Consider the following 23,462-nt stretch of genomic DNA (forward strand, 5'->3'; position numbering starts at 1 on the left):
CATTAAAAAAAATTAATAATTATTTATTATTTTATCTAATAGTATTCGAAAACATTTTGAGTTTGTAATGAATACAAATTTTACACCATTTGTAACTCTCTCACCGATGAATGTCACAGCAAGGGGACTTTAATCCATGAGCCGTCCACCACTAAGGATATTTTAAATCGGTATTGTGGTCGGTGCATGCCGGATGCGCAATTCGTATCGACCAGCCATCGATCCCGGTTCACCTCATTGAAAGACGAACGCTCTATCCCCCAAACTATCACGGCTCAAGTCAGTAGGACTTCTTATACTTTATAACTTTGTAACCGTCGTTGAAAAGCAGACCCAATTTTTGGGGGGTTTATGACCACTAATGTTCAACTCCATAGCCTTGTAATTTTGAACCAAATCCAGAAGAAAAGGGAACTTCTAGATCAAGTATTGGAAAAAATTTGCCTTCGTGGAGGACTTTTTGATGGAATTAACCCGCATTTGCGTTACGTAAAGAGTAGAAAACCACGAAGACCTCCCACGCTTAGCCTGATGGCAAAGGGACTCTAACCCATGATCCGTCTACCACTGCGGATATTTCACATCAGCACTGTGGTCGGTGCAAGCCGGATGCAGAATACGTATCGACCAGCAACCGCTGACATTCGAACCCGGTTCACCTCATTCGAAGGCGAACGCTCTATCCCCTGAGGCATCACGGCTCAGTAGGATTTAGTCAGTAGAATTATAGTAATTTCCTTTTCCTTTCTTTAATTCATTTGCAAGGAATTATTTTTTCATTTAAGCTCCCACCTAAAAGTTAAGCCCACCACCCTCCAGGGCATGCCCGACCATCCCTGCTGCCATCTATATTCATTTTGAGAACTATTTAAAACAGATTCATCCTCCCCTGTTAGGAACTCTTGAGGGGTTCATAAAATGTTTTTACATTTATTTTTAAACTTTAATTTCCAATTTATAGCAAATCTACAAATATTAATCAATCACAGAAAATTTTTAATTTAAGAAACTTTACACGAAATTTCAAACAATTTTATGGGTTAATATTGATACATTTAATTTTATACAATAGTCCCGATAGTTTGGTCAGGAGAGCAGTACAAATTCTGATTCCTTAATCTTAATTTTATTTCCTACGCATTTCACCATATCTCGAGAACTTTTTGAGTGAATTGAAAATTTTTGCCCACAATTATAAGACTTTAAATCCAAATTATAAATCCAGACTTTTAGTATATATTTATTATTTTTTATGTTCTATAATTTCATTTAATAATAGTGAAAGCTTAGTTTTCCTCAGTTTTTGCAGTGAATTTACAAGAATTTAAAACCATCATCGAAATGCCAGTTTGCGCGATTGCAACTTGCAAAAATTCTGATACAAAAACAAAAGGAAAAAATATAATTTTCCGCGTCTTCCCTAAAGTAAATGAACAACTATGTAAAGAATGGATTCCGAAATGACACAGTTAATATTAAACAGCAATACGTTTATTCGGTCGTTAAGAACTTTTATAAAAATTCATTATCTAAATAGAAACAGCCTCGTTACTTCAAAAAGAAAGGCAAGTGAAAAGAATTAAAAAATGGATAAAGTCAAAGAAAATTAAAATGTAAATAAAAAGTATAAATAAAATATATAGTATACAGTTGAAATTCTCCTAATTTCATAACATATTTTTTAATATAGTTATTCCAAATATTTATGATTTTTTTTAAAAATTATATTCTCTTCAATTTAAATATCTATAAATTATATCATCGTAAATTTAAATATCTATAAACAATTGTAAAATTTTTAATGTCATTATGAACCTAAATTATTATTTTGTTTCAGTAATTAGCGTTTAAGGTTGATGTTTCCTAATGATTAAGTATGAACAAATTGCTATTAACGACATATTTTAAAATCAGGGATTCTAAATTTAACTCAACTTATCGTTATAAAAGAATGTGTAGATAAAAAAGTGTCGGTATATGCTTTCATTTTTCTTAATAATTAAAGTTAAAACTGAACTTTTTAAAATAAAGTATTTATAGTGTCATTTTCGCCAACTAGTAAAACATTTTTATAAGTTTAAAATGTTTTTTTTTTTTTTTTTTTCATATAATAACCAAGAAAGTTTTTTTGAACTATGTTTATGAACGGAAATAATGTGTTAATTGCGTAAAGTTTGAAAGCTAATAACCAGAAGAAGTCCAACTTATTTTTACAAAGAGAAAGATGCAAAGTTATCATTCATATCTTTGCTTGCAATCTCCGAGATCTGTGGACACAGTGACGTCATGAGGAGGGAAATCGTAGCTTCAGCTCTAAGAGCGGAGTGAACTGCATGGTTTGTTTCAAAAATATATTTGTAAGTTTCTATTTTTTAATTATGTATTCTTAGATAAACTTTTTATTTTTAAAAGTTCTTTAAGTAAACGTTTTATTTAAACTTCAAGCCAATATTCCCCAAAAAGGTAATGCAAGATAAAAACAGACGGACGAGAGAACTTAGAGAATAACCGAGTGGACATGGTCTCTTTTCATATAGTCCTAGACTCATTCTTTTCAATTTAGTGATATGTTAGTCTCGTGAAAATAGGCAGGATTTTTTTTAATGAAACATCCCTTTGGAATTTAGGTAAGCAATCAAACTAATTTTTTGTCATACTTTAATTTAATATTTAATCAAAGATAAAAAAAATTGAAAATGAATGATTTTTTTTAATGCTATGTCTCGATGCGTCATTCTTTACTTGACGATATTTGGCCAATTTTTTTTTTTTTTTTTTTTTTTAAATAAATATTCTCGAGAAACTTTCTCATTTATCGAATTTTAAAAAAGTCAGATATTTAAAATTCGATTTCAAAGACTAATTCAATCAATTTCGTTTGAATTTTGTAATTTGCTTAAAAATTACATTCTTTACAATTAAGTAGAAACGTGTATACCTCCCAATTCAAAATTATTTTTACTATTATTAAATAAAATAATAAAATTAATCAAAAAGTATTAAATTTTTCGTCATTATCTTTGGATTATGGAATTTTATATTTGAGTGCAAAAGTTTTTTAATTCACTTTAAAAGTTCGTGAACTATGGAGAAATACGCAAAAAGTAACATTAACCCCTTGCGAGTGTCACCCGAATCCAGCTCGGGCAATTACTGCGTGCAGTACTTGTGATGCCCGAACTCAGTTCGGGCAAGGGAAAAATTGACGTTTCTATATTGTGAAGCCCGAGCTGAGTTCGTTTCTATTTTAGGATACTTAATTCGCTATTTTCCTAATAGATGGCATTAGTGGTCCTAGTTTCTCACCGATTACGACTTCATTCGAGGGCTTGTGTGCAGTACCATGTTTTGGGATATACCATACTGTAAAAGATTTGTAAAATTTATGTATTGAAAATCATATTGCTGTGTTTTTATATTATATTATACTAGTTATATTATATTTAGCTTCAAAATTTTGTTTAATTTGCTCTAATTGAATAAGATGTGTGTGTAATCCATTACTTTTTTACGTGTATGTAAAAATAATAAATACAGTAGTTATTGCATTTGAAATTTTATTTTTGTAATAAGCCATTCTTTATTTCCTTCGTCAGGCCAGATGATTAAACAACAACACAACAACAACAAAATTAACAGTCAAAGAAATTTTCCATTTTTGATCCACTTTTCTGAAATATATGTCACTGTTAAGGGATTAAGGAGTCAAAACTGTTAACCGTAATCCTGACCAAACTATTAGGACTATATTCCGAAGATTACGTCTACCATAATCCGAACAATTAATATTTTGTCTTACAACGTAATTCAAAATGCTGCATTTCTTTTCTTTTTTGCGAACTGTACAGTGAAACAATGTGTCAAATGTTCTCTTAATATAACGTGACTTTGTTGATATAAACCTCAATATTTTATGTAGAAAATACTCCTATTTCGTCGCAATTTTAATTTTTAAGTTTTTCATCCAAATTTCAGCAGATTTTTTGAGGGGGCTATTTCGAAATAAGAAGGAAAATTCTAAGATTTTCCAATAATAAAGATTAGATAATTACCAAGATCTTAGTAAATTTTATGTTAACAAAGAGAAACATTGATTCATTCTCAAAATATTTTACATATTTTGTTCCTTGAAATATATTTAATATAGTTATTAAAAGATTTCCTAGAAAACTAAAATAAGGCATCTTTTTCTTTACAAATACTTACTAATCGCGGGATCGACAACATCTTAATTCATCTGGTTTATTTGTACGTTTATTATCGTTATAATTTACGTTGCGTGTAGTTTTTTATTTATTTCTATATAAAATGTCATAAACCTATATTAGTCTGAGTAGAGAATGTCTAATCTTCCCAAAATATTACTTGATTGCAATAATCATTTAATATTTTCCAATTACTTCCATTCTTTTTTAATAGTATTTTATACAAAGTCATTTTCAGTTTATTTTGAATAGTTATTTTAAAGATAGTATATATTTCATAAAGATTTTATTACAAGTGGATTAGTGAAAGGTGTATTAACAACTTGTAGCAATAAATAGCAGTGTGTTTGTTTATTGGCAAGTTATTGAAAGGCATTTTAGTGAATGGTCGAATCAGAAAAGGAATGTACAAATGCTTAGAAATGTTTATAAACCTATAAATTGTGTTACGAAAGTTGACGACAACAATTTTTCATTTTTTTTTAAATTAATTTTTCACAAAATAGCGTACATTGAATGGGAAATATCTCCAAAATATTACTTAAACACGCACAATTATAAGGAAGAAATGATAAAGATAATTTATCTCCGAATGATTTCATAATGTTCATTTATAGGAACAATTTTAAAATATATTTTTCCAAACTTGTGGATAAATTTAAGAATTTTGTTACCAATCCCACTGTCTCTAGCAAGTGATTAACGTTCCTTTAGCAAACTAAAAATTATTAAAAAAAAACTTATTTAAGGTCTACAGTGACACTAGAGAGACTAAATTCTTTGTCAATAATTTTTATCGAAAATGAAATCACAAAAACAATTGATTTTAATGAGTCTATAAGACTCTTTGCGTCTACTGAGCATGAAAAAAAAAAAAACAAGTTTCAATATTTATGCGCATGTATTTGTATGCCATAAAAGATTACTCTCATTAAAGTGATTACTTAGATGTTTATTCTAGAATACTTGAGGTGATATTCCACAAATTAAACTAGCGGCTTTTTTTACAGTTTTGAAATTGTCATTTATCTTCAAACGTTTTTTTTACTTAAACATTTAACGTTGATATAGAACTTTAAATTTTCTGGTAGAAGTATAAGAATCTTATATATAAAAAGTAATTTCACATAGCGTTCTGGCTTTTTAGGGACATTTTTGCTGGATAAGGGGCTGTTATCCCCAAATGGAGGAAAACAGTCAGCAATGCTGTTTTAGAAGATCCTAGTTTTAAATAATCAATTTGTGGTGTTGACCACAAGCAAAGAAAAGGAAACAAATATCACCAATACTATACAGCGGGATCTAAGAAACGGAAGTGACGTCACAATGGAACGTTAAGTGTTGCTTATTTGTGTCGGGAAACGAAATATGATTTGACGATATGATTGATGATATGATGAAACGAAATATTTTTAAATTAGGAGTTGAATTCAAAAGTATCTATGGAGTTTAATGGATATTGATTACGGAAGTTGGGAGAGTCATTATATTTGTTCTCACAAAATGATTCAATCCGTGATGCAGAATTTTGATCCAGAATGTTGAATTCAATTCGTGACGTTTGAGTTTTATCCACACTTCATCAATAAGTCAGAATATAAAGTATAGCATAGCGATTAATACTGATCACAGGGAGTGGGATTATAACTGTTTCTTACAAAATTTAACAAGATAGATCTCTGTATCGTTTGAATTATATTTGCATTTTATTAGTTAATCAAAATTGTAATTGTAAGTTAGAGCTTATCTATATACCTAATCAATCGTGTTAATAACAACTGAATATATAGAGAGCTTCACGGATGACACATTAATTGGAAATATTACTCCATGTATAGTTGTTGATATCGTGATATTTTAATATTAATTTCAGTACTAAGCAGACTACCTGAAAATTGGATTACCATTTATAATGTCTAAACGGGTTAGAGAGAATAATAATGAAGAAGTAAGTAATATTTATTTTGTATTATATTAGTTTCCTTATATAGTTATTTAGTTAAATCACCGCTTTAATTTCATAATTTATTTTATGATTTATATATTTTTATTATTTCTTATATTTATTAAAGTTTTTTTATATTAATATTTTACATGCTTTTTTTATATATTTAATTTATCATTTTAATTTTTAGTAATTAATTAGCATTTTAGTATTTCATTAAAGAATTTCTTAGCGTATCGAATAATTTTAATTCAATTAGAAATATACTGAATCTGAGATATAATATTAATGGGTTATAATAGTATTACAATTATATCTTTTAAATTAATTGTTAGATTATTGATGACACTGAATTCTATTTCGATGAACCAGGGTTTCATTTTAATGATTCCGACGATGAGGTGAAAAAGTGTTTAGTTAAAAATAATTCCGTACTGCATACTTTAATTTTATATAATTTATTTAGTTGGACCTTCTTATATAATTATTTTTGATATTGAGTGAAAGAGATTTTCTCGAGTTTGAAAATGAAATTAGGAATACAACTCAAGAATTTCTAGAAAACGTCGAGAAATTAATAGAGGATATTACGCTAGGTTTTACTGAATCCACTCAAGTCTTTAAAAATCTCTCTCTTTATTAACAAGTGGATTCTGGATTTGAGGTAATAATTAATTCCTTTGTTTTTTTGTTTAAAACTATAGTATAATTGCTAAACTATGTAATGATTTAAATAATTTTTACATATGTTTAATCAGTGTCCACCAAGACCGTTCATTGCTGAATCTGTTTATGTAGTGTGTGGACCTTCAATTCCTATTAATGTAGGAAATTGTTGTTGTTTTTTTTTAAAGAAAGGAAAAATAAGGTTTAATTATATTACTTTATTGAAGGAAAACAAAATAATACATTTAAAAAAAAAGTTTTAATAAAAATTCAGCAATAACACTTCAACATTTATCCTTCAGACCAACTGAAAAGCATAAGGGCGACGAGTTCTCCCACAGAGCTGTGATCGACCAAGAAAGTCTCCCTGACGCATTAAGGGAAATTATTTCGGTTGATGTTTCTGTTTGTTTAGTTAACCAATCATATCAAGAGATTCTTATAAAAAAGTGTCTTGGAATTTAATACCATATAATCAAAAATTAATAATAAAGTAAAACTAACTCTCGGGCGGGCAGAAATACGCTGACTTCCGGTTTATGACATATTTTCGTTTCTCACTCGGGCAGAAACAAGCACCACTTAGCGTTGACGTCACTTCCGTCCCTTAGACCCACTGTCTATTACTAACAAATCTTTTTTCATTAAGAAGACTTTTTGATTTTTGTCAAACCGAAATTCGCGAACGCAACCTATAGTAAGCGTTGTTATTTGAGAAGAGTGACTGCTAGCAGAACAACACGATCATAAAGTTGCACTGGAGATTTCTTCATTGTAGCATGGTAACGTTCCTTCGTAATTGTGGCTTATTAAATTTTTTTTAAAAAAATGCTTGATATTCTTTCTTATGCAAGCGAATACAAAATGAAATCGCTTTTTTTAAGAGAAAGAACATACAAAACGCATCAGAGAAATATTTGTGAGTAAACAGAAAAAAATATGTATCTTATCTTCTTAATACAGATAAAACCTAATACCTTCGAAGTCAGTCAATTAAATTTAATGATCTTATAAGAAAGGCCTATTTAAACTTAATATTCCATACTTTTCTGAATCATACTACTTCAAATATTAAAATATGCAAAAAGTATACCGAAACACTTAATGTTACATCATTAAATTTTGCAAAAAAAGTTTTATAACAAAAATTTTTATCAAATACAACAATTCAATAATAAATCATTATTTCCAAACTAAAAAACGCAAAATAAAGAATACTTGCAATTATATAAATAAAAAAAGAAACTTTGTTTTCTGAATCATACTACTTCAAATATTAAAATATGCAAAAAGTATACCGAAACACTTAATGTTACATCATTAAATTTTGCAAAAAAAGTTTTATAACAAAAATTTTTATCAAATACAACAATTCAATAAAAAATCATTATTTCCAAACTAAAAAACGCAAAATAAAGAATACTTGCAATTATATAAATAAAAAAAGAAAAACGATTCTAAAAATTCCTTATATTGAAGTAAAAAAATTTCATATTCTCCATCGCAACGCTTGAATACTCCCTCTAGCGGGGTGGATATTTTCATTCTACTATTTATTAAATTTTCGTTTAGTTCTATCAGAATCATTGGTAGAGTAGGATGCTTTTCAAAGCAGCAAATAAGAAGCAAAATTTCTCAAAGGAAAAGGCAGCAGAACTTGAAAAAATGACCCAGAACATTGGTAAATCATTTGGAAATAGAGCACATGCAATATTTTAAGAACAAAATCTCAATATATTTTTTCTTTTCTAATATCAATAAACTTGCTACCGATAGCTTCCAATTTTGTGATCGCATACTGTCAGAGATGTATGTATTGCGGTAAAATACATTTTTTGTCTTTAATTCATTCTACATTGCTTACTTCATTCCAATAAATAAATGTAGCTTCAGAACGTGCAGAACTGTAATAGTTATAGAATATTCTTCTTATTTATAGAATAATATATATTTCTATATCAATACAATTCAGAAAACAACTATAAAAAATCATCCGAATTACTTTAGTATCATTTGCGTTGATTTTTGCGTTGAAATTTTTATCGTTTTCTTGGTAAGTAGTTTTCAATTTTAATGATTAATTTCAACTAGAATTCAGCTATTCTGTTTTTAAGTTACTTATTGAAATTCACACTGAGATCTTGCAATAATAAAATTTTATTGTGTGGTATGTCATCGTAAATTAATGAAGGGATAATCTATGTTTATATTATTTGAGAATAAAATTTTTAAACGAAGAACATTTCATTTAAAATTCTCCGGATTTATAAAAGCAAGTAAGTGTTAGGATTTTTATAATAAAAAAATTTTACTTGTTAATAATTTTTTTCTAATTTGATGATAATTTTCTGCGGCATAATTTTCTACGTCTGACTAAGTACTTTAAGGCTGAAAGTAAAAATAAAAATAACAATATGAAATTTTTTTAGTTCAATATGAAGAATTTTTAGATTCGTTTTTTGTATTATAAGCATTTTTTATTTTACGTTTTTTAGTTTATAAACTATGATTTTTTATTGAAACTTTGCATTTTTTTAATAAAATTCGTTATCAAAAAACTTTTTCTTACAAAATTAAATGATATAACATTATGTGTTTCTGTATACTTTTTGCATATTTTAATGTTTGAAGTAATATGATCCAGAAAAGTATGGAATGTAAAGTTTAAATAGACCTTTCATATTAGATAATTAAATTCAGCAGAGCTATTTCGCAAGCATTAGGTTTAAACTCTAATAAGAAGATCAGATACATATTTTTTTCTGTTTACTTAGAAATATTTTTCCAATGTGTTTCAGATGCTCCTTCACTAAAAAAAGATTTTCCATTTTATCCAAGAAAGAATATCTAGATGCTTCCAAGAAAGAATATCTAGATGCTTCCAAGAAAGACTAACTTCACGCTTCCTCCAAACCTTATTTTCATGATTACAACTAAATTAAAGGTGGTGAAAAAACTAAAAACAGATCTTTTGTGGTCTGGTGGAACTAATACAGTACAAAATTTGGATTTTTATTTCATTGGCTTAAAAGTGCGAAGCTAGCCCCCGAATTTATTTTTTAGGATTATGTCCGAAATAAGGGTGGTAAAAAAATAAAAGTTGTTTTTTTAGGTCAAAAAGTGGTTAAATGATGCAGTTTGAATATTTAAATTTACTCATTTTCGGGGACTAACTTTACGCAACTGTAAAAGTCAATCTTTATATTTCAACACTTTTCAATGTTCATTTACTTCATGAATCTTTCAAGATTCGTTATTTTGTCTTTTAAGGCTACTTTTTGCCTATTTAAAACTAGGGTAAACCAACCAATGAAGGAACATTTCATATATATTGATTAAAAATAAGAAGTTGAAAGTTTTTCTTTAGATTGATTGGTAACAATAGCTTACTGCCAAACAATAGGAAGTCATCTAGCAATGTTTTGGGTTACCTGGTCAAAAAGACTTCTTTGGAAAAATTTTTGAATTTGTTATTATATCCGCATCACCTTGTTTCTTTGAAAAAATTATAAGGTGAGTGTTTGTATTTATATGTTTCAAGTGGAATTAATTGCATGTAATAGTTTTATTTTTCTCACTGTGGAAAAGAGAATTCAAAATATAGTTATTGAAGTTACGTTTTATTTTTTTAAGCATCATAGCATAATAAAAAACGGAGATAAGGGGGTGTTTATTCACTGGATCACCAAACGATGAGACGCCAGTGAAGGAACAAGTGTTCCTTTACTGTTTTTTTTTTCTAAGTTAATGAAAATTAAAGATAAAATTTAATTTTCTCGTACTTTAAGTGATGTTCCGCATCAAAAGTATGTTAAAAATACGAAAAACAACTTCTAACCAGTGTGGGAACAGGCATGTTCCTTTACCGGGCATAAATTTCCCAGTGAATGAAAAGTATGTGTTAATATGTAGACACTTTAATTTTCAATTCATGATTACAAAAAAAAGTCGACATTTTCCAAGTATTTATATGTTATAATTTCAAGAATAGGTCTGTTTTTAAATATTTGTATGGCTTATAAATTCATAAAGAGCATTAAAAAATAACCAAAATTAAGTGTTCCTTTACTGGGTGTTCATTCACTGGTAAGAGCTGTTCCATCACTTGGATTTCTTACTACTTGTTATTTGAGCCTCCAAAACTTTAAAACAATATTATGTAAGTTCTCTACAATTTTTTTACATAATTTGCAATTAGTAACAAATATGTTGACACTGCCATTTAACTAAAATTACGAATTTTGAAATTAATATGATTTTTTGAAAGTCAAGCGAAACTTAAGTGTTCCTTCACTGGTTAGTTTACCCTACCAAACAATCAAAGAGGGCAGCAGCTTTAAACTTACTAAAAAACTTTTGTTTAAGTAAAACAAATTAAGAATAAGCAATACGTTGCGTTTGTTACAAAACAAATTTAAAATTGAAACATTTGAGTTGACGGGTGACTGAATCGTGGCAATGTGCAGCATTGGCGCCAACAAACAAACAAAAGAAACTTCGGTGAGCATTTTTATCAGAACATAGCTCAAAATGGACGCAACTCAAAATGCGTGTTTAAGAAAATGGACACTGAACCAATGCGTGTTTGAGAAAATGCATTCAGCTTAAAATACGTGTTAAAGGATTTTTGCTTTTTAAGGCTTCTTTTTGCCTACTTAAAGCTACTAAAAACTATTATCAAAGAAGGAAATAATTTTAAACTTAACAAAAATCTTTTGTTTAACTAAAACAAAATAAGAAAAACCAGTTACAGTGCTTATTTAAAAACAAACTTGAAACTGAAACTTTTGAGTTGGTGGAAGACAGAATCGTGTCAAGCAATATGTAGCATTGGCGACATCAAACAAAGAAAAGCGTTAGTGATGTTTTAATTCGAAAATTGCTCAAAATGCTTGTTTCAGAAAATGGAAGCAGCTGCAAATGCGTATTTAAGAAAATAAACACAATGCGGAACGCGTAAATAGAAAATGGAGGCAGCTCAAAATGCGTGTTTAAGAGAATAGAAACGGCTTGAAATGAATGTCTAAGAAAATGAACGCTGCAAAAAATGCTCGTTTTTAATGCTCAACTCAAATTTAATAACTAAACGAGGAATTGCCTGCTTACTTTTCCTTGCTTATTTAAACACTAAAACCATAATCATAATCATTATGAAACACTTTGACACAGCATGTGAACCCCAGATAACAAAATAAGGTTTATTTTCACTCAGCAAAACCCTTTTAATGCGAACCAAAAAAGGTTTGTTATGCGGTTTACGCGAAAACCTTCTGACCTTAAAACGAGATCTATGACAATCTGCTCCATTCTTCTCACATTACCCTCTTCCAAAACCTTGGAAAACAAGCTTTCATATAAAAACCTTAAATCAAGGTTGACTTAGGGTTTTCAAGCGTGAAAAAATCCTTTAATAAAGCTAGTCTCAAGGTGAAAATAATCTTAAATCTAGGTAATTATAAGGCTTCTTTTCGCAAAGTCTTGCATGCTCTGCTAGAATTCACCTTGTCATGAAATTTTAATGGGCAATGTAACTTGATCCCATCGCTAATGTGACGTCAGCATTATGGACCTAAGTGACAATACTTTTTGAAAAAGCTTTAAAAGATAATTTTTAATCTCTTTGTTTTGAAAAGAAAATTCTGACACAAAGTTGCCGTAAGATTACATGCTTTCTGGGAACGGCATTCCAACCAATTAACACAACATACTAACCACACGACATCGAAACCATTAAGTCTCGGACTTAATAGTTGGGATGGTATATTACAGTTGCGATTTATTAGGCGAGCTTTTTGGATTCTGAACACAAAACGATATAATGAATTTTAAAAATCTAAATTCTAACAACAAAAATTTTAATACTAATATTATCAATTCATTAGATCCATAAAAACCTTGTAAAAACAATTGTTGACATATTAATTTTTAAAAAAAAAATGAACTAAGGTCATTCAGGAAAACAGACGATTTAAAATCACGAATTTATTTGCATTCATCTATTTATTCTTCAGCAAATGAATAATTTTTATAAGAGAAATTTGAAAAACAAAATCAAATGCTACGTCCGTTTTCTTAAAAACGCTTTTTTATCTGTGTCCATTTTCATAAACTCGAAATTTTAGCTGTGTCCATTTTCTTAAACGTGTAGTTTGAACTGTGTCCAACGTAAATAGCTCAATGACAAGAAATGGTTCCTTCCTTTTAAATCCAATCAGTGATTACTTGAAAACCTTACAAGATTTTCGCAAGATTTTAGAAAGCAATAAAAAAATTTGGTATAATACTCGTTTATTTGCTTTCACTTGAATGATTTTTTTTCCCCAAAAGATTTTTTTATTATTTATTAATACTTTTTCTAAAAGGTTTGTATTTGCATTATTTTGTTTCCTTGGAAAAAGCTTTTCGCTTTGTATTTCTGTGTACATTATCATGACAACTATAATACAATTATTAAAACAAGATTTACCATTCACTTTTTTTTTCCACCTAAGAAAACAATGTTTTTTTAAAAGGGTAAAAGTTACTTTTTACCCTTTTAGAATGAAGGATTTGAAATTGCAATATTTTTGCTTTATTGAAAAAAGATTTTTAGTACAAACATTTTCGTTACAATAAAAAGAAAATTCCTACACAAGATTGTCGTAAGGTTACTTGCTCTCCGGCCAAGTATTTCACCTCTATGCTCTGGCCACGGTCCCGGCGCAGCCTGATCAAAGAGGTGATCCACACGCTCCCTGACCGCTGCCCAGTTTATGTGACCTACAGGGAATTGTGTCTTAACGATCAGTCAAATAACAGTCCTGAATGGTCTTAGTGACATTAGTTTGGACATGGACATCTGAATTCTTACTGCATTCGGATCTGTCGATGCAAATATATTGAACCAATCAGACTCTAAATTTTATAGATAATCGTTTCAAGCGACTCAGGTGCAGCAGGGCTAATTTAGTGGAAGACTCTTTCTACAAAAGAAATAACTTCCCTCTCAACTTTATGTGTCCCGAAGTGGACTGATCGTTAAGACACGGTTCCCAGCAGATCACCGGAGTCAAGCATCACCAGCTGTGGTCAGTGTGCGGGAGGGGGGGATGACCACTTGGATCAGTCTGCGTAGGCACCGAGGGTGTGCGGTATTGGTTCTCGTTAAACTGTTCTACCGTAAAGTGCTCGACTTCGCGTGCAGGTCATCGGGCTACCGAAGCGAGGGTGCCATCCCCTCTGCAGAGGATCAAAATTGTGATGGCATGTCTTCGGATCATCCTCAGGGATGTTTCCGAGACCGTCGCTAATAGCCCATTGTGCAGTCTAGTGCGACGTAAATAAACAACAACAATAACAACTTCATGTAAATTTAACAGCTGAAACATATAACGTCTCGGCAGCCTTTTTTACTTTTACATCATTGCTGACTTGATCTGTCCTGTTATGATCTCTGAGGGATCATTCTCTTTGTATCCGATTTCTCAAAATTAATATCCCCTCTGCAGAGGATCAAAATTGTGATGTCTTCGACTGGATGTCTTCGGATCATCCTCAGGGATGTTTCCCAGACCGTCGCCAATAGCCCATTGTGCAGCTCTAGTGCGACGTAAATTAACTACAACAACAACAACAAAATTAATATTAAAAAAATTTGAAACTGAAAATGGCAACTACAATTAAATTATAAAAATTAAATTTTATTTAATTGTAATATTCTCAGGTTTTTTATGAGCTATTAATACTTCTAGTACTTTATTTAGTATTAATACAGTCATTATATTGCAAATAAAGCTATAAATAAAAAAGTTCTACTTTATGGTAATAGGTATTGACATATTGGATTCTTCCTAAAAGCGCCATTTTCTTACCAGCAGTTGGAGTGTGTGGTCAGTGATATTTAGCTCTCGAGAATTATCTCTTAATTTCATATTTAAAATGAGTACAGACAAGAATAACGAAGTTTCCGTACAGCGTAAAGAAGATGCTTTAGCTGATAAAGACAAGATTTCCAGTGATACTAAATCTGAATTAAATGCAAAAAGGTCGGCGTCTGAGGTAAGTACAAAGATGCCGGTAAAATTTCACGGCGGCCATCTTACAGTTTTTATTCTAATTCTATCTTTTTGACTAGTAATTTTATTCTTTATGGTTGTTTTCGAGGCAAAATGAAATTATTTTATCTTATAACTCTGTGTTGTATATATATTACTGATAAGTGTTGTTAGGAATATAGAATTCTATCGTATGCATGTACATTACGAAATCGAAATGACGGCATAAATGTAAATGTCTCTTATTATCAAATTTTTTTGTTGAAGTTCACTGTTTCGAGATTTTCATAATTCATCATATTTGTTCTTAAAGTAGTTTTATTTTAAATAAACATGTGTGTGATTGTATTGTTCGCTTTGATGCATTAACATGTTTGAAAGTGTATTGTCGGCTTTGATGAAATCATAGAAATACTATCTTATTATACTTATTTTCCTAGTTAACAAAAGTATTAACTTGGCATTGCTAAAAGAAGTATTAAAGGTTATCTATTAATTATAGTTTCGATGAACTTTTAAAGCTTATCCTCTACGTTCTAGTTGAAAGTAACAAATTAGCCACATACGAGAACTCTCAGATATTTAGATAGTAATAAATCTTTTCCTCTGATATATTGTTTTTCATGATATTAGTAGTCTTCATTTGCTGTGGATTCTCCATTGTTGCACAAAATATTTCATCCAAGGGTAGTGTACTAAGATTTTTATAAATAAGAATTTAAGAAGTTTTGTACACCACTTCTTAAAGGACATACAGACAAATGCTTAACTCTTTAGTTTACTACCACTGAAAAAAATAATACAACTTCAAGTAGTAGGGTTCACCATATTGTGTAATAAGAAAAGTTTTAATATTCTCGAGTCCTCTTAGATATAATTTTAGCAATTTTCAATTTCTTTCTGCTATATGTGTGCTCATGAAATATCAAGGTAGATTAAAATTTTAAATCTCTGTTTTTTTTTTTCTGAGAATGTTATAAAAATGATCTACTTAATGCTTATTGTATACTCTCCTGCTTATTGTTGGTTTCATTTGTTTTTTAGTGGCCATTTCTAGTTTTTTTATTTATTTGTATGTATAGGTATAGCCAGACATGTATGATAAGCGGAAAATTAGTGGAGAATTTTGTTACTCTTAATTATAAATTGGTCAATTCCTCTTACTCCGCAATCAATCTTGACCCTAGACAATGGACTACTTAAACATTATATTTTTAAAGAGAAAGTGCCCAGCTCTGTATTTTTACTGTGATGGTGGAACCAAATACCTAATATTCAAATTAGATCCCAAACAATAGCGTATGCTTCTTTTTCTAATGTTTGTGAATTAAGGAAAGAATCTGACTTGCGAAAAAAATTTTATATTCTTTCTCGCTACTCTGTTGAGCCAGACTTGCTATCCTTTTCTATTTAAGAAGCATCAGAATGTATAATGAATGGCAAGTCTTTTGTCAGTGTATGTACCGTTTGTCTAAAATAAGTACTCCAGACTTTCGTCTGGACCTGTGTGCGGGGATATTTTCGTACTTTTGTGCCTACTTCAATCGCCAAATAGGTTTTTAAACTTGCAAATTTTAAAAAAAGAAACATGTAGATGTTTTTCCAGGGGTGGCTACGAGTTGGTCCCTTTCTGTGATGTTTTTTTTTTTTTTTTTTTTTTAAAGTTTCTCACTGGCCACTGCCCGGAAGTTTCCTAGACTTGACGATTATTTCGCCACAGATCACAATACGGAAGTCTTCCCCCTGTGTCTGTGACTATTTCAAGTAGGGGTGCGGGGTCACTGCTTAGGAGTCGTTTGGGCGAGAGAAAGGGATCTCTTTCTACGGTCTGTTGTGTTATGCCTAGAGTGAAGAAGAAATAAGCATTGTTTAGAGCATTTGATTCCCTATTTTTTTATCTTTCTCTTTATCAAAAGCTTCTATTTTAGAAAAAAAAAATTCACATTTATTTTTGTAAGTTTTTTTTCTATTTTTCATCCTTTTACTTATTTGAATTTTGCGAAATGCCTTTTAAATTAAAAAAAGGTAGAGTTTTAAAATTACATCCACGTAAAATTATGCACAATGCTAATGAAGCTAAGGAAAAAGCCCTTAAATTACCTCTATCAACCAGAATTAGAAAGCATAATTTTTTTTTAAAAAAAAACAAAGATAACTTCAGATGGTTTGATGGGTGTTGACAGGGGTCTGTCTAGGTTTTTCTGAGAGGTACCTATTTTGAGAAAATTTAGACATAAATTGTGAAAAATTGAAAATTATATTAAAAAATCTACACAAAAATATGGATTTATCGTTTCTTAAGGGATACAAAAATAAAATTTTAAGAGAAAGTATTTTGTGAAGGTACCGCTAAACGGTAGTAAATTCGGCCTGGACAGACCCCTGGTTGATAAAAATTATCGTTGATAGTTTAAGATTTCATGCTAGTTGCGTGGTAACTTGCTTTCTGTCAACAAAAGAAAAGTAAAAAATATTTAATATTTCTCTGGCATAGGTGACATAAACTATTTTTATTTTCAGCAAAAGTTTTAGCTTCTTTTTAAATTAGAGTTAGAAAGTTTAAGCGCTTCACTTTTACCAGAAAATTCAACTAATAAAATAAATTAACTGCTTTAAAAAATGTGCAAGTTTAGAAATTTAACCATCTATAAGTTAATGAACATTCGTATTAAATAGCGCAAAATTAAAAAGTAACAGGGAAAAAAAACCTGCACTACCCTTAATGGCAGAATTTGTTCAATTTTTTTTATTATTATATATATAAAAAATAGCAACCGATTGGGTAAAGAGAATCATTTCAAGTAAAAAAAAGAAATATCCATGTGAATCTTAAAAAAAGTTCTTGAATCAGATTAAATAAGTCTTCTACTGGTGACTGAGTCAGCCAATCTGGTATACTTCTCATTCAAGCTATCATCAAAGTTGCCCTATCTAAGATGCGCCATTCTTGTTTCCATAGCACCAGACGTCCTCAGACATTTTGGGGGCATGAGTACTTAGCTTAGACAGACTAGACTGAAATTTTTAAGCTCAACGAAAGCTTCCTTGTGTGTTTCATTTCAGTACTTCAGGTGCTCTTTTCTTTGTGAGTTTATAAGGTGATTTCTGCATAACAAAGGATATGATATATTCTCTGTAGTAATTAAACATAGCAAGCTTCTCAATTTATTTTCGTCCTAGGGGTTTCAGGATTTTGGCTGGCTGTGAATTTCTCAAGATTGAGGTTTTCCAGATGAAATGACCAAGGTACTTAGTTTGAGATTTGGCAGCAAAGCACTTTTTGGAATTAAAGGGATGTGTGTGTGGGGGGGGGGGCTATGCAAGCAAAAGGGATAAAACATGTTCTTTCATTAATATATTGGTTCTTTCCTTAATATATTTTGCCTAGAATGATACTCTATGAGGAGAGTGAAGCATTCTTAAAGAATGTGGATAAGGGGGCTGGCAGTTTGCTATAAATTGTCACACTATAAAAATTGCTTATTTTAATTTCTGCTCTCAGGGGTCTGTCCAGGCCGAATTTACTACCGTTTAGCGGTACCTTCACAAATTCAACTTAAGGAAAAACGGTAGTTTCACAAATTCAATTTTAAGAAAAACGGTAGTTTCACAAAATACTTTTTCTCAAAATTTTATTTTTGTATCCCTTAAGAAACGATAAATCTATATTTTTACTATGTTTTTGTGTTGATTTTTAAATATAACTTTTAATTTTTCACAAATTATGTCTAAATTTTCACAAAATAGGTACCTTTCAGAAAAACCTAGACAGACCCCTGGCTCTTAATTTTACAATTCAGTTTCAATGAAATCTATAAAAAGGAAATACAGATTAGTTTCATGTCGTTAACCCTTTACAATCTGAATAATTAACCCATAACAAACCAGGTTTGCAAAAATTGCCTGATCCTACTTTTGGCGAGCCTTGTTAACCCCTTAACCCAGATTTTTTTGAAAATCGGCCAAAAAAATCAATTTTCTAATAGTATAAAAAAAACTTATGAACATTGTCTTTTCTTTTGGTGGACAATTTTGATATACTGCTCTTTTGTTCCACGGAAAAAGGCTATATTTTATTTTTAAATAAATAAGTGTCATATACAATCCTATGTAAATGATAAATATCAATAAAACTAATTTTTTCTAGACTTTCACATTGTTATTTTCAATTAGAGTGAAAAATTATAGCAGCATAAAAATACAATGCCTCTCGAATTATCTCGAGTGTGCACAGTTTGGCCTGTTAGCACTCTCGAATTAACTCGAGCACACAAGTTAATGGGTTATCAGTACTTACACTAAAAAATTGTTTTATTTTTTTTAATTTTCTTTTTTACAAAAGGTAAAAATTTGGCACTGTCACTGGTGACATGTATTTTTGATGATGAACAATCATACTATTTTAAGATTCTTAATTTTTGCTTTGTTAAAGGAGTGGGGATTCCAGTGAGAGGATGAATGTTGTCAAAACTGGAATGGGGCCAAAGTAGCTTGACCCCTCAAGTACAACTTACTAGTGATGGAGCCGAATACCGAATATTCGGCCAAATTTTAGGCCGAATACTTACTTTTTAAAAATGTCTCTTTTGATTGTAATTAAAGTAATTTTCAAATTTTAAATTAAAAATGAAATAAATATTAACAAAATTGCTTTTTTATTCTCGTATATTAAAAAAAAATTTAACAGCTTGATTTTTTTTTTTAATAATTTAAATATCTTGATGCCAATAACAAGGCAATATGGCTTTTATAAATCTAAATCAGGGTTGGCAGGTTTTTGACATGTGACAGTTTAAACCGTCACGTCAAAAACCTCACTGTCGAAAATGTCAAAAACCTATATTCATATGTGAAATTTAATTAATACATAAAATTTATATATTTTTTAAAGGATAGTGTTTCTAAATATGTTCTAGAAAAAATAAATTTTAAATTTTGAAGAAACACTTATATTTTGAATAGTAACCAAAATCTTGTACTTTTGAAAACTCGCATCTTTTGTAATATTATGTATTCATTTTCATGTGTTATTGAAAATCTGCAGTGATATTAAGAAATTTATTTATAACCAAATTTAGTGTACAGTATAGATTATACTAAAAATTAGACATTTTTAAAAATAAACATTAGCAGTTTTGTACATTAGACATCTTCTTTTAAAGAAAAATCTTTTAAATCTTCTTAATAATCTTTTTAACATAAGACAATACAAATTTAAGTGCTTTCTGTTAAATACACAGAGTAGTTAGTGTCGATTTACAGTATATTCAGCCTATTCATTTACTATGCTGAAAATTTAGTTTATCCAAATACTTGTGAATTTCATTTTGCTGAATATGATATAGTTTTGTTGAATATCTAAATATTCAGCTGTTGAATAATTACTTCTTGCTTTCAAGATATGCATTATTTGTATTCTTAATACAAGTGGAGAAAAAAAATTAAGAGATAAAAATTGTTTTAAAATGATAAGTGTAATAATTATATATAAATATAATAAACAATATGAATTATATTTATCATTATTCATAAATATAACTACTTTTAAATTCAAATTAACATACTGGATAATAAAGATATTCGGTATAACATTAAAAAAAAAATTTTATACACTTGTATCTTATATCAAGTTTGTATTTATACAACATAACTTGTATGTTCCTTATATGTCAAAAATGCATAGTAATAAACTTTTAATTTTCTTAAGTATCAAAAAGAAAAAAAAAATTTTTTTAAATATAAATATTTAAACAATTTTTGTGCAAAATTTTTCTGCACATGCATTTGAATATAAATTTCTGAGATTTTAAATCTGTTATTTTACCTTAATTTTAATTAAAAAATATTTTAAAACCTGCTGATTACCTATAGTATAATTAAATTTCAAGATAATGCATGGCAACTGTTGGTAGTTTTGAAGTTTATATATTTTCTTGGCAAACTTAAGTTTTTGACATTTTTGACGGTTTAAACCAGTATTATACCCTTGTCATGTCAAAAACCACTTTTTGACGTCAAAAACCCAACCCTGATCTAAATAATTAATAATAGCATATTTTAGTTATAGTTATACTTGTAATTTATCTGCTATTTTATTTAAAATAAGAACTCATTACTACTGTTAAATGTATTCTTAACTTTCTTTTTTGTCAGAAAAATTATTAAAACCCAGAAAATTAAGAACTTTTTAAAAAGTTTCACTTTTGAAATTTTAATTTTGTATTTAAATAATTTTCAAATTTTAAATTAAAAATGAAATAAATATTAAAGAATTTGCTTTTTCAAACTTTCTATATTTAAAAAAAATTTAACAACTTGATGTATTTTTTTGTAATATTTTAAATATCTTGATGCCAACGATAAGGCTTTCACAAATCTAAATAATTAATAATAGCATATCTTAACTAATTATACTTGTGATTTATATATTTTATTTAAAATAAGAACTCATTACTACTGTTAAATATAAAAGCTTCATTATTCGGCCGAATAACTTCAGTATTCGGCTGGGCCGAATATTTGTTACATCCCTACAACTTACATAGGGGAAACATTATAAAATTATTTCAATGTAGAAGAAAAAGATTCATTGATATCCAATTATGAAACTTACAAATGAAATGAAGTCAGCATCACTCTCATCACTTGTCTTTTTGCTACTGAACCTTGTTAATGCTTCTCAACCGCTCTCTCTCCAGCCCTAGACAAGGAGAAAAATGACCACTCCATTACTTGTTTACTTATTAGAAATATATTAGTATTTCCAAGCTTTTGCTTTCACATTTAACACCAATCTCATCTGCCCCTTAACAGGACAAAATGAAAATTTTGAGTGCCATTATATTAACATATAAAATGTGAGTGATATTTTTGCATTATGAAATAAAAACATAATTACACAGAGAAGTGATTACTAAAATCAGCCGTAATCTCCATGTCTTATCATACCCTCCAACTTATGAAGATTTTGAAAATAATTCTTTCTAGTGGTAGCAAACCAAAGTAGAAATTTTTAAAGCAAATGGATCTCTCATAAAACTTTTATCAGAACTTAAGAATCTAGCCATATGGCCTGCACTTTTATAAGTAATAGTGGAAAAGTTACGCTAAAAATAATTTTTTTTAAATATTAAGACATTGATTTTGCTACCGTCTGAAAAGAAGATTTCTGAAACTACGGAAATTCCGTAGCAGTTGGAGGGTATGTCTTATGTTAAAAATATTTTTATTTCTGTCTTTTTTTTTTCCACAGAAAAAAGTTTTTTTAAAAAAAAAAAACTGAGTTTCAGAGCCAACAGTTATTCCACTTACAATTTATCCCATTTTTGAATATAAAGGCTTATGAATTGTTTTTAAAAAAAGATATACTGACAAAACCTGATTTTAGATTCTTATAAATGTAGTAGAAAATTGTCTTTGCTTGTTTTATATATTTTCTCATAATATTTTTTGTTTTTAGCTTAGTGGCGAAGAAGGAAAGCAAAAAATACAAAAGGTATGTTTCAATAATAGATATTTTTAAAGTAGATTATTAAGCTATATCACTTTAAACTTTGTCCTTAAGGTTTCATTATTTAATGCTTTGAACCTGTTTTGTTTGTTCTAATTGAAGTATTCTTTTAAGATATAACACCTTAAAGCATAAAGTACTGTAAAAAAAAATTTAATATTTTGTTGATTACTATTCTAACAGCTGTTAGATGTACGAATTAAGGCGTAGTAAAATATTTCGATTTTGGGAAATTAGTTCTGTATATATTTTGCAATATTCGTCAAAGATCAGAGCAATTCTGAGAAAGGGGAGAGGGGTATAAGAAGAATGTACAGTTTAACAACTTGTTTGCAATAGTTACAAGCAATAAACATAAAGTGAAATATGACTTCATGCTAAGAAATGTCATTTGTAGTCCCAACACCTGCTAGATTAAAGTTGAAGAACTGAAAATAAAATCTGTAGAAATGAAATTTGATAATTTCAACAACTGAATCTTCACAGCAACTGAGTTGGTTGTTTTAGAATCTCAATTGCGAGCTTTCCAAACTGAGAAACCATTGCAAAAACTACCAAAAAAAATGATTGAAAGGCAACTTGGATTTACAATGCAATCATCACAAAATAGTACGCAAACGATAGTCAATTAAATGCACAATTTATCAAATCGTAATGTAGCAGAATCTTAAGAACCATATGGAAATGGGTTGTTAGAAATGCCGAAAAGCGATCGAAACATTACTTAGATTTGATGAAATTGGCTACCAAAATTACTCTTAATTTGAAATTTGCATATTGTATAAAAAATATTGGGTCTTTTGAAACCATGTAGACTTACAGTAGAATCAGTGTAAACACAAATGCATTAATAAGTAACTCAAATGTCCAGTACAAAATGTTTGATTTTTTATTTTTCTAACAAAATTTTCACTGCGTTCAGAAGCTCCCACGAGGCGCATGTTGTGCACCCCGAAATTAAGGTGTCTCCCCTGGATCATGAAATTTATATGTTTAAATTCAGTCTGGGTCTGTACTTATTTTAAGTGTTTTTTTCTCCTGACACTGGTGTCTCATTTCTATCATTATAAAGTGATTACTTAAATTTGAATAGATAGAAAAGT

At 29.3% G+C, this 23,462-nt stretch overlaps 1 protein-coding gene across 2 annotated transcripts in view; it reads left to right on the forward strand.

The window, feature by feature from the left end:
* Positions 1 to 14,653: 14,653 nt before the first annotated feature.
* The window catches only part of LOC107449508 (uncharacterized), a 43,560-nt gene continuing 34,751 nt past the window's right edge, over positions 14,654 to 23,462 (forward strand). For both annotated transcript variants that reach the window (XM_016065037.4, XM_087156157.1), the window contains exons 1-2: positions 14,654 to 14,853; positions 22,309 to 22,344. In XM_016065037.4, the coding sequence (XP_015920523.1) occupies positions 14,734 to 14,853; positions 22,309 to 22,344 (156 nt within the window). In that variant the 5' untranslated portion in view covers positions 14,654 to 14,733. The remainder of the gene's footprint in view (positions 14,854 to 22,308; positions 22,345 to 23,462) is intronic.

Source organism: Parasteatoda tepidariorum, chromosome 12 (genome assembly GCF_982258835.1).
Source record: "Parasteatoda tepidariorum strain Cologne lab strain chromosome 12, Ptep-v5.0, whole genome shotgun sequence".
Lineage (NCBI taxonomy): Eukaryota > Metazoa > Arthropoda > Arachnida > Araneae > Theridiidae > Parasteatoda > Parasteatoda tepidariorum.